At 37.7% G+C, this 12,284-nt stretch overlaps 1 protein-coding gene across 1 annotated transcript; it reads right to left on the bottom strand.

Moving 5' to 3' along the window:
• Positions 1 to 1,583: 1,583 nt before the first annotated feature.
• LOC112972346 (perilipin-3-like) lies at positions 1,584 to 4,356 on the bottom strand. Its single transcript, XM_026078726.1, has 4 exons — positions 4,173 to 4,356; positions 2,843 to 3,039; positions 2,045 to 2,173; positions 1,584 to 1,928 (listed from the first exon to the last, which is right to left on the bottom strand). The coding sequence occupies exons 1-4, from the start codon at positions 4,354 to 4,356 to the stop codon at positions 1,584 to 1,586; spliced, it is 855 nt and encodes a 284-aa protein (XP_025934511.1).
• Positions 4,357 to 12,284: the final 7,928 nt, after the last annotated feature.

Genomic DNA, 12,284 nt, shown 5'->3' with positions numbered 1-12,284 from the left:
CAGACATGCCAGTCTACTTTGATCTCAGCTTTCATTCTTTGAAAACCCTATTGCTTACAGAGGGGAGATGCAGGTCTTTCACAGTGGAGGTGCAGACCTCTCACAGAGAGTCAGTGTCCACAGGTGTGCGCTAAGTTTTCCCTACTGAAGCAATAATCTGCAGGCAAATTGTTACATTCCTCCCTACTGTACAAGTCTTCAAGTGAGTAGTACCATAAGAAGAATTTTTTGTTAACAGTTTAAAGACAACTCCAAAGAAAGCAAATGGAGAGAAGGACAAAGAATTACATGAGAATTTAAGTCTGTACACATATTGCTATCTCAGTTACTACTGCAAGCAAAAGGCAAAGCAGTGATAGAAGCACCCATCTTTTCATCTACATGTCCTTAGCTTTTACACCCTTTCTTCCCACTTCTGATCTTGGTATTTCATTAATAGTGAATGTGTTTTATAACTATTCCTTTTTCCTTGTCTCTATCCAAAAAAAGATCATGTGGACTTCTAGTTGATCTAAAGCAAGCTAATATATAGAGAAAAAAATCCTTGGCTGCCAGCTTATTGAACAGTCAGACTGAAGACACATCATGGACTGACTGCCAGCAGTTGTCCCAGGAGCTGGCAGCAGCCTGCTACATATTTGAAGACTTACAGCCTCAGCTGCAAAAGATAAGGGAGTTGATGTAGCCCAGAATTTGCCAGTAGCCTTGCAAGCCATACCCATCCCTCAGCACACCCTCCAATACCACTGTCCTAGGACAGAAGACCTCTTACAAGGCTCCAGTGCTTGCAAATTTGTTATGTGAAGGGGATTTCTATCCTCCCTCCTACTGCTCCCACACAGATAGTTTATTTTTCTGAAAGAATTAGGTAGTTTCTTGAGAACGCAGTTAGTATTTACTCTGAAGCAAGAATGTTGTCTCAAACAAAGAATTTTAATATTAACATATTGTGAGGTCAGTCATTAGTTTTGTTACAAGTAATCAGAAAACAATTTGGAACAGACATGTTAGATTAATCTCATTTTAAATGTTCAGTGTTCTGTTGGCTGACAGCAGATGTTTAGCTAGGCAGGATGTGAACAAGTTTTACAGCATATGTAAAAGTTTTTCATGCTGAAAAAACTTTAAGACAAGCGAACTAACCCGTTTCCTCTCCCTACACACAAAAATCCCCTGCATGTGTGATTTTCCCTCAACTACAGGTGCTAGCCACTTCACTGAGGCACAGGAGTCAGTTCTTCCTCCTAGCATCTTAGCTGTTGCTAAATCCTACTGTCATGCAGTTATCTACAAAATGACCACATAGGGCATGTATACTTGCAGAACATATGAGTTAAGGCTGTAGACATTGGGGGGGGAGGGGAGGAGGGAGTGTGGAAATCAATCCTTACATAAAGATATTGATTTACCATTCAGATAAATTCTAGGTGTACTGAACCTGTCATGAACCATATCATTTTTACATAACCCGAGAAAACCACAATTTGTATTTAACTCTTCCAGCTATTCTTACCACTCTACCAAGAGGAAACATGATTAATGATATCTAACATCAAGTCTGAAATATTGTCAGCTGAAGTTATCTAGCCTTCCTCCTCCTCCTCCAAAGAACTTTCGGAAGGAATGAAGACTCCTACATGCCTTTTAAGGGGGATATTTTGAATTAGGTACTCCAGTAGGACATCCAGACACTCCTTTCCTCTAGCTACTCTCTCTCTACTCTGAAAGAGAGCATTGCTAGAAAGACTATGGAAGGATGTGGCAGCAGAGAAGGAAGCATGAACATCTTCAATGTGGTTTTTGATCTGGTGGACTTGCTCTTTGATGTCATCTGGGAGACTGTGGATGCCAGGCATCAGACCAAGACACATGTCCTTCAAAAACTGGATAGTACTGCAAACTGCTGCCAGAGCACAAGACTCTATTTCCTGTAAATAAGTATTAGAGATTTAGAAACTTCTGTTCTACACAGAAGAGCTGCAATACAAGTTTAGCAATGCTTATGTATTAGGATAATATCATGCAGTGCTTCTCACTGGTGTACCTCTGGCTGGGCAGACTCCAGGTCCTCATTTCTACCAGGCTGCTTCCTACTCCATTCCAGCCACAGCTGCTTTTGCTTCTCCTGGGCATTTGAAAGGTTCTTCTCCACAGATTCCTTGGACCAGTCAATCTAACCATTGGGAAGACAAAATATATTGAATACAATCTCAAAAGGCAGAAAGTAAGGAAAACTACATTTATACTACTACTCAGGTTGTAAGAAATGAGTTTAGGCTATCAGTATATGATTTATAATAGAAGAGTTCCTGAAAGCACTGTCTGCATCTTTTAGTCTGACTAAGCACCTCCCAATAGGGAAAGGAAAAAAAAAATTAAGTACCTTGTGCAAGAAACTGCATGCTTACAGCTTTATATAATGTTTAACTTACAGCTGGGCTAATGTGTATACAGAAGTGTCTATATCAAGCAGGATGTACACATAAGATGTCCAGACACATCATATACAAGTGTTTAACCTTTTGACTGAAGTTATCAGTTTATATATAAAGAGTTTATACACAACTGTCACAACCCTGTCAGGGACATTGTATTCATGTTACTGTTAACAAGATTTTTTAATTAATTGATCAAAATAGATCTTTTTTGGCAGAAATGACAACATATGCTGAATCTGTGAGATCCTTCATTAGGAAGTAGATATTAGACACTTGGTAGCTATCCAGATACAATACCTATACAGACTGAACAGGGAACTGCTGAAATAAATGCTGTTCTGTTTAAGCTTAACTAGAGAGGCTTGAACTTGGACACTGTTTGAGAACCCTGCATGCTTTATTACCAGGTCAATTGCTTGCTGAAGCTGGGAGAAGAATTCCTTCATGCTTTGCCCAATTTGTTTCATTTTCACCAGGGAGCGCTGGTAGACTCCATGGTATAGTTTGGTAGAAAGAGATTCCAGATGCACATAGCGGCTTCTCTGTTGTTCCTGCTCCCTGGAAACAGTTTCGGACTTCTCCAGAGATCTTGCAAACTTAGCTGTAAGCAGTAAAAAAATATTATTTTTCCTAAGGGACAGATGCAGACTGCTGTTAGATGATTGTATACCATTCTGGCAGAGATGAACAAGCTAATGCATGTGTGTCTCTTCTGTACAAACAATTTTTAATCCTACATGCTATGGATATGTTACTATGAGGATTCATGCAGCCATCACAGGAACCATAACAAGATAAGCAAAGTCTGGATATCTCAAGGCAGGAATTAGTGATTTATGCTCATTAGGCAGTGAACTCTTATAGACCAAAATGATTAAGTTTAATCTTCAGTGAAAGTCTATCCTTTAATCCAGCAGAGAAAAATGTTAGCTTAACTCAATTTCTTAAAGTAAGTGCAGCATACAACTTCACAATAGCCATTGTAAAGGGAGGAAGCTACCAGACTCTGGATCCCTTGCACATTTACCACAGATGTCAGTTACAGGGAGGTTTTGGGATCAGGATTCATGGTCAGAGAACTATTTACACTCAGTAGGATGCCATATAGCATCTATATTCTTTAAAGGGAAGCATAATTTTGAAGCGTCCTTAAAACCAGTTCTGTTGGGCAGTAGCTGTTACTGCATGTTTAGACTGCTAGTCTTGGAGTTTCCTGTAAGCCCAAGGTGGTTTTGTCACCTGTGTTAGAAGTTGCTTACAATTTATTTTTACTGCTTAGGAGTGAATAGTCTCCTACCTTGAATAGCTAGGATGTGACAAGTCTGTTAGTGCACTCAGGAAGTGACCCCACTTCATTGATCAAATAGAAGCCATATTTATTACCTTCAATTTAGCACGCAAGTATGTTGGCATGAATCAGTGCTTAACAGTAGCAGCAGCTTCATTACATTCCTGAAACACTGAGTAATTTTGACAAGCCTCAAACTTTTCCCTAGCTGTTTGCTTGGAAAGTCAAGTGCTTCACAAAGCAAGGAGAAAGTTTTAGTTCTGCTTCCCTTCTGTGAAAAACTCACTTACACACAACAGCAAGAGTGTTATTTGTTTTGCAGATGTTACCTGTAGAAAGCTTAATCCATTATCAAGCAACTCTTAGATCTAGTTAGCATCAAACCAGTTTATTCTACAAACTCAGTCATGTTTCCTCTTTTCAAAGAGTCAATATAAATTACTCACTCAGTTCTTCATCATCCATAGGTAAGAAAACATCGTCAGAATCCTCTGATTCCACCAGAAAGGTGTGAAAATCAGCAACAGCTTTCTGGGCCACACTTGATTCTGGAACTGCATCCATGCTGCTACTTGCCACTGATTTGGGGGTCTCTGCCTCATCCGAAACAGCCTCTTCAGCTCTTTCCATTTTCAGTTACAGAATCCTTTGCTTCTTCTGTTAGAGAAGAAATGAGTTCCTCCCCGTCAAAGAATGTCTAGGAGGACAAGAAATATAGAATGTTAACATATTTAATAGATCAGAGTTTAGCTATCAACACCATGTTATACTTTCCTATACTATTTCTGGATGCATTCCAGCTTCTTTTACTGTGTTATGCCAGAAGCACATAGTTTGAGTCCATCCATCAGCTTAAGTACACTTTCCCTCAGTGACCAGGATACAAGAGATGTGTTATAGAAATCTGATGTGAAAAAGCACTGTAAGCATTTTAAATGATCATTCATGAAGCATTAATATTTGCCCAAGGTGGGCAAGGAAAGATGCCCATTCTTGACAGAGAAACTGTTGTTAAAGTCTACAACATTTTTTTTAAACAGTTTATACACCCTTCCATGTCATCTGTCCTTTCTTATTATTGCAGGTTTTTCAAAGCAAGGCCCATTTTCCTAAGTGTGATCTTCACTGTTCTGAAGCTTAGGTGAGATAGTATATCTTCATTACTAGATCTGACTAGTGGTAGATCAGTCATTCTGTTTATTGCACCCTGGAGAGAATATCCATGTCAGTTCTGTGCATGCTCTTTGAAATACCTGGTGATATTTACCCTCTGCCACCCAGGAGATTCAGTGGTCAGAATAAGGATTATGTTATGAGAAAAAAAAAGACACCCCCCAAAATAAAAACCAAACTATGCAGTGTATAAGACTTCCTTGGGTAACTTCTCCCATATGTTCCCATGTTACAGTCTATAGTATGTCTCAGTCTGCTGCCCAAAGGTAATCAGTGAATGAAGCAAAGCTTAAGCTTCCCAAGAGAGCCTGAAAAGGTGTTTGACATGTTGATAGCCTAGACACTTGCTAACACCATGCTATACAAATAAGAGCTAGCAGTTTCCACTGCTTTTTCTGTGCCCCAGTTTCCACACTTCACTACCCAAAACTGAATCCATCTCAAGACCAGCTTCCATATTACAGGAAGTCCATGACAATAGAAATCAGACCTAATGGATGCTTAGCTCTGGAAGACTTAAAGATTATGTTGCTAATCAGAAACATGAAAACACCATTCCAAGTTTCTCTAGATAAACAGGGGTAACAGTCAGGCAAAGGATCATTTCCTATGATATTACCAATAAAAGATATTATCATCTTTTGACAAGCTTGTTAAAAGATACCACTGATGCAACAGACCATGTTCACCTATAGTTCTTCATCAATGTCCACTTTAGAAACACTTGCTTATTCCTCCTTAGAAGACATGGTAAAGTTAGGGAAGGGGTAGCAAGAGAAGTGTCTCCAAATCTAATGTCACCAAAAGTAAGTATACATGTGTTTCTTCTCTTCACTTCAGTCCCTTCAAGGTCATTGAAGAGCGCAAGTATGCTAGCAAATGCTCATCTCTATTCTCACAAGACTGAGAAAGAAACTGCATGCAAGATCTTTGACAGAATATTAGAAATTGCATCTACAAAGTTCTCGTTTCCAGGATGATTTCATCACTTACAGGCTACTGTGAAGGAATGAATACTACACATAGCAATTGCTTCTACTAGCAGTAGTATAACAGATTATAAGACTGAAGTCACACCTGTCCTCTGTGCTCTGAACAACCAGCTCTCAATAGCAGTTATGCTAAAGAGGGAGGGTTTTGACAGATCAGGTTAGAGGTATCCTTCTCATAAGTGAAGATCACAGCTTCTTTATTATATGTGGGGTGTAACTGCATTGGTCAAACTAATATTTTATTCCTTCATATAAAAAAATTAGAAAGGTGGAACAGTTAGTGACAAGAACCATTGCCACATGATGTTTAGGGTAGACAGCAATGTTCCTGTTATAGCAAGGTACTTCATTACAGCTCTTCCCAAGTATGTCTCATTCTATCTTAATTTTTAATATTATATACTGTTTTCCTTCCTTCACTGTATACTTGCTACCTTCCATTATTGCTGAGATTTAATTCCCCTAGGATGGTCTCATCAGGGGGGAGTTTAACTAAAGCATTTGGTGGCTACTATCTCCCTTTCAGACCACTTTATTTTCCAGTCAGATCATGCAAGAACTAAGATGCTCTAAACTTCTCGTTTTGCTCATACAGAAACCTTTATGGCTCAGATATTATAGGTAATGATGGGTCTTATATCTTTACAACATAGCAGTCATAAAACTAAAAGTTATCACAGTATTCGAGATGAGTTTTTAATTGTGCTCATAACTCACTGAATTCCTCACTGGCCAGCCAGCATGTTTCTCAGGTCAAACATAAAATTTGTGTTTGCTAGTGGAGACTATGGAGATAGCTAGGATTAAGTTTTTTCAAACTAAGAAACAAAAGCTGAAAGCTTTAACCACAGTTTTATGAAGACATTTGCTCAGCTCTACCTCTAACAGCCTGTTAGATAGTACTGAAGTCCAAATTCAGTAGTTTTTGATTTCTGTTACTGATAAGCCCTTTTACACTGCCCCTAGATAAAGGGTGGAGCACACCTTACTCTTGGCAGATCAGGACAAACTTGTGTCCTCTACTTGAAGCTGAGGATACTGCTATTCACAGCCTTTGATTTATACCAGTTACATCCCCTTATTAAAGGGGATCCTTCCAAGTTCTTCAGTTTTAAGCAGACCCAAGTACCACCAACTGCCCGGAACACTTTATATATGAATATGTATTTATACAATAGTAAACTAATCTGTCCTGAACAAAGCTGCTTCCTATTTAACTTAGCACATACCATTCTCCTCTTAATAGTTTCTAAGGAATGATTTTCTGATTAGCAGAGAACTTAGCCTTTCAGAGAAGCCATTAAAAAAATAACTTCAGGGAGAGAGATTTGTAAAGCCTAATTTTTTCCTTCTGAGAGGCTGAAGAGGTCTTGCATTGTTTTGCCTTTTAAACTTGCAAATTCTGTAGTCTACTTTTTACAGCTTCTCATTCAGCATGGAACTGAAGGGTATTTCCAGGATAACTGGACCTGACACCAAACAAAAAAGTTATCTCCATCATTTTTCCAAAGTCATTCAGACAGATGCCATTAACATACTGTAAATAGATAAAGCACTTGAGTGACCTAGCTTTCTCAGTAAGGAAAAAAATAAAAGAAAGAGGAGGATGAAGTGACTGATGCTCATCTCTGTGTGAAGTCTCATCCTGTGATGCGCATTAGCTTTACATGTAGCCATTGTCTATAGAAGTTACCCAGTGTTTCTTCTGTAAGCAAACTTCTGGCTTTTAGGAACACACACTTAGCAGCTCTTTTTGCTGCTTGGAAGGATCAAATGAATCTGTCCATAGTTTTCTTGAGGTTTCACTATTTATGATTACTAATAAAGGCTACTTAGATTAGCCAAAGTGAGAGTCAAACCAGTTACCTAGAATGCTTTAGAAGTTAAGTCTCAACACAAAACCATTAAATAAAACAGGAGGTAGTTTGACTAAGTTTTGCATTGCCTTTGACATAAAGCCATTGTTCTGTTAGAAAAGTATGCATTAGAATTAGTACTTCTAGAGTGGAAGCTGTTGCTGTTACACTAGACTTTTCACCAATTCAATATTGGTGAAGCTTGAGCTTTTAGCATCCATTAAGTTTTCCTACTATGCAAACCTAATTAAAAAATATATATATTATAACACCTTAGAGACTAGAAACATGCATGGAGCAGAACAGGCAGAAAGAACCTAGAACAACTATTGACCACAATCACATTCATTTACCATTAGAAAATGCTAGTGTTACTACTAAGACTATTTCCTTCCCCATGCTCTTACCTGGTCTTCCTTTACACAGCCTAAGTTGTGGAGGGTAGGTCTGCTCATCTTATATATCAGACTGATGAATCCCCATAGGGCATGTCAGCCAAGACAGGCAGCACAAGAAACCAATCAGGGGATGTTAGGTGGTTGGGAAATACATTTTATTCCACCACTGTTCTTCATTATGTCTGAGATGGTGAGTTTTATCTGCATGCAGCTGCATCTAGTCTAGTGTTGCCTTTCCTTTTCCTATTTCACAGAAAGGTTGAGGTTGAAAGGGACCTCTGGAGATCATCTAATTCAACTCCCCTGATCAAGCAGGGTCACCTAGAGCAGGTTCCTCAGGGCTGTGTTCGGTTGGATTTTGAATATCTCCAAGGACTGAGACTACACAGCCTCTCCAGGCAACCTGTTCCAATGCTTGGCTATCCTCATGGCTTAAAAAAAAAAAGAAAAAAAAGTTTGTTTTGTTTTGTTTTAAACATTTAAATATAATTTCTGGTATGTCAATTTGTGTCCATGGTAGAAAAACAACAGTAAGAGCAGAAACAGATACCTTGTACATGTAGGGATTAGAATCCTTTTTTTAATTAAAAAAAAAAAGAAATAGAAAAGAGTTATGAAACTTTTCTTTTCACCTGAGTTTAATTGGTTTGCTGTTGCTCAGGTCAAAAAAGAGAAGGCAGGCAATCAGCCTTTCCCTGATAATTAGAATCAGCTGGTTGAATAAGCAAATGTGCAGGTGGGCTCTCAGGAAATAGAATAGATACATGGTCTGGGCATGGAGGAAGTAGGAGCTTTGAGAAGGGAAAGGGGGTGGCTTTATCTGTTTGACCTGCAACTACAAGTTATGTAGCAGAAGGATAGCTACTGGCCTTATTTTTGTAACTGAATGAGAAAGCACAATTTAGCATGTGTCTTCTCTTTCCAGTTCTTAGGTTTTTAAGATGAGTTTCATTATATCCTATATGTATTGGTCTGGTGCATTCTCATGTTAATCAGTGAACCTGCCTAGAAATTTTACTAGGACAAAGAAGTAGATTAGTATGCAGCCTGCTTTTTTGAAGAAGAGGTAGGTCCTTCTTGTAGTAGGTGCCATTCTGCTGGTATACACATATATATTTTCTTCTGACTCCTCCTGTTGCTGATTTTGCAAAAGCAGGAGTTATGCTTCAGTCCACAGCAATTAGACCTTTCATCTGAAGTGGAGGAGGTGCTCATCTCCTTGCAGAGGTCTGTAGTATGACAAGAGGAACACACCTTTCTGACACCACTTATGTAGACAGTAAATGGTTTTAGATTCTAAAATCTCTTTTTGTGCCCCTTTTCATTTGAGAGGACTATGCTTTTTCTAATTGGGTATTTCTTGTCTCATGGGAATCCAGTGGCAAGACTGGCATAAAAGGAGAGAGATTTTCTTTTTTTAAATCCCTGCAGTTACTTTGCCCTTCCATTACACTAGTATCTGTGTGCTTCTAATGAAAGTCACATGTCTGAAAACCTTTCTAAAAGGAAAACTGGAAATGGAACTGTATTTTCAGATGGGGTATTTGAATGCCTTGTATTTTGGCAACCTACCAAGACACCACAGTTTGTATTGGAAAAACTATCATAATCCTGTTTTTTTGTTGTTGTTGAATCCGATCTAGAAAATGGTTGTTATGTACCAAGATATTATCTAGTCTGTCTGCTTTCCCTAAGTCAGGACGAAATATAACTACACTGAACAGTTGTAATTTTAATCTGATCTTAAGAATTTCTAGCAATACAAGTTCAACAGCTTCCCTGTAGTGTTGTTAAAAATTGTTGCAATTTCAAGTAATTTATTTCTTTCAAGGTTTTGAGCCTACAGAAGCCCCCCAAAACAAAAAAAAAAAGAAAAAAAAAAGACACTATTTTTGAATATGTGGTCATAGAAATGTTCCTCCCTCAGGGTAAAGAATTTATGCTTCTATGTTTATTAAAAAAAAAGAATAATTTAAGGTTGTAAGTAATCTGAAAGGTCTATGCTAAATAATGTCTGATATGTTTACAAAACCAAATAAATGAAGCATCTATTTTTAAGGAGGTAAGGAATGAATGTAACCTCTTGTATATTTTGCTTCCTTGTCTTTAACACTATCTTTAGTCAGTCTCCTGGCTGGAGTATTCTCAGCTGTTACAGTAAATTTCAGATAGATGAATTTTGCCTAATATATGCAAATACATGCAAATCCAGATGATTAAAATTACTGTGAAAACTTTCAGCAAGGAGCTTTTGTGCTCTGCTTGTATTTCTTTTGAAATCTTGTAAGTCTGGCATGTTTTACAGTATTTGTTTTTGCTGCTGTTGCATTATTGGGAAATGTGTCCGTGTACAGCCATGAATGTTTGTCTGATGAAGGCAACTTTCTTAGTCTGTGTGTCAGAATGCAACATCCATTTTGAATTTGAAGTTTAATCTTCTTTAACTTGCATATAGGACTGAATTTCCAAAGGTCTAAAATACGTGGCTTTCAACAAAATTTAATGTCCTTCTGGTCACAGGGAAAATGCCTCGGACAAATAGTCGTCTACTACACAGCATTTATGGCTGGTGACAAATAAGTGGTGGGGTTGCTTGAAGAAACTGATCAAGGTCATGACAAAGTGGTCAGGAAGCTACTGAAAAGTTCTCTGACCGGATATTTTTAGAAAAAAAAGAGAACAAGAAGAGGAGAAAGAAACCAAAATTATTCTTTCTAGGAAGAGGGGAGGGGTAACACTTTTATTCCTTGATCTGGAATAGAAGCCAAATGGAAGATGCCAGGGGGAGTTAAAGCATTGCTAAACAGCTAAGAGGGCTCTGCTCAAAAGCAAAGAGTGCTCAGAATTTGTGAGGCGGAATGGTAGCGATGTGCACAAAATCCTCCCCCCAAAAAAAACCCAAACCAAAACAAAAAAACAAACCGAAACAAAACCCCAAACTCTTGTGCTGGCTGAAGTGAATAGTTATTATTTTTTGAAACTCTTGGAAAGTGTGAGTGTCCATCTGAAAAGAAGGAAAAACCTTTTAAAGTTTGAAGCATTACTGAGGAGAGAGTTGCAACTTGAAGTGTAACACTGGTTATATTTTGTGACAGTAGATGCACTTCTGTGGCATCACTTTCTGGCATCACTTTATGTGTTTTGAATAATACCTATAATATGCAAAGATTCCACATAAGTACTTTATATATATATATACACACACATATATACATATAAACATACACACACACATATATTTTATATATATATATATATATATATATATATAAAACAGACCACTTTTAAAGTCCTAGTACTATTCTTACCTATTAAGAATGGGTTAAAATTGTATTGAATAAAAACAAAACAGAAAACCCTGATTTCTATCATAATTATTTGATATTTTTCAGAATTGTCACTGAGACATTAAGAGAAAATATCAGCTTTTACTAGAAGGCTGTTTACAGTTCAATTGTATTCTAATAAATAACGTAAGTAACATGCATAGAATCCTGACCTTTTGAAAGTTTCAGTTAAAGAACTGATGTTTTTGTGTAGAAAATAGTTATTTTAATTAGCACTTTTTTTAGCCAACACTGTGGACTCTGGATAGTATACCGTAATAAAAAGTGAGGCAGAGTTTACTTATTGAAGGGTAGGGGGAAAGGAAAAATAGAAGATATCATATAATACCAAAATAGAAGAAATCCCAAAAGAAAGTCCCCAAAAAAAGAAAAAAAAGAAAGCCCAGAATAGAAGAAATCATATAATACCACAAAAATGTAATACTATCAAAGTATTACGTAGCCTTTCATTCAGTTAAGAGCATCAGTTGCCAGTCACAGAGATATTGGCATCAAGGTAGGGAAAGGATTCTTACTGCATTATTCAACTAACATGATAAAAATGTAGCAGCTCCCTGAGAGTTGTTTAGTTCTTCTGCAAGCTGCAGGAGTTTTAAGATTTCAGCTGTAGAAATATATATGTGAAAGGGTTTGTTCCTTGGCCTTAGGATGGAGAGCCTCAGATGTTTCTCCATCTGGGCAAACACTGAAAATGGAATATAGAGGAAGAAGTAATATAAATATTAAGTGAGGATCTGGTTGGTGACACAGGAAAATGTCCTCTGCTTCTCCCACTGGTTTGCCTTTGTTTTC

The sequence above is a fragment of the Apteryx rowi genome, unplaced genomic scaffold, assembly GCF_003343035.1.
Source record: "Apteryx rowi isolate R43461 unplaced genomic scaffold, aptRow1 scaffold_484, whole genome shotgun sequence".
Taxonomy (NCBI): domain Eukaryota; kingdom Metazoa; phylum Chordata; class Aves; order Apterygiformes; family Apterygidae; genus Apteryx; species Apteryx rowi.
Note: the sequence above shows the minus strand (reverse complement) of the source record. Positions and strands in the feature narration are given on the sequence as shown.

What these genes read in the sequence shown, in the direction of transcription:
- LOC112972346 (XM_026078726.1), bottom strand. Translation starts at nt 4,356, where the DNA reads ATGGAAAGAGCTGAAGAGGCTGTTTCGGATGAGGCAGAGACCCCCAAA. An exon ending in TTCAGCAAGCAATTGACCTG is followed by an intron (nt 2,174 to 2,842) that starts GTAATAAAGCAT and finishes CCCAATGGTTAG; the next exon opens with ATTGACTGGTCCAAGGAATC. An exon ending in TGGAGTCTGCCCAGCCAGAG is followed by an intron (nt 1,929 to 2,044) that starts GTACACCAGTGA and finishes ACTTATTTACAG; the next exon opens with GAAATAGAGTCTTGTGCTCT.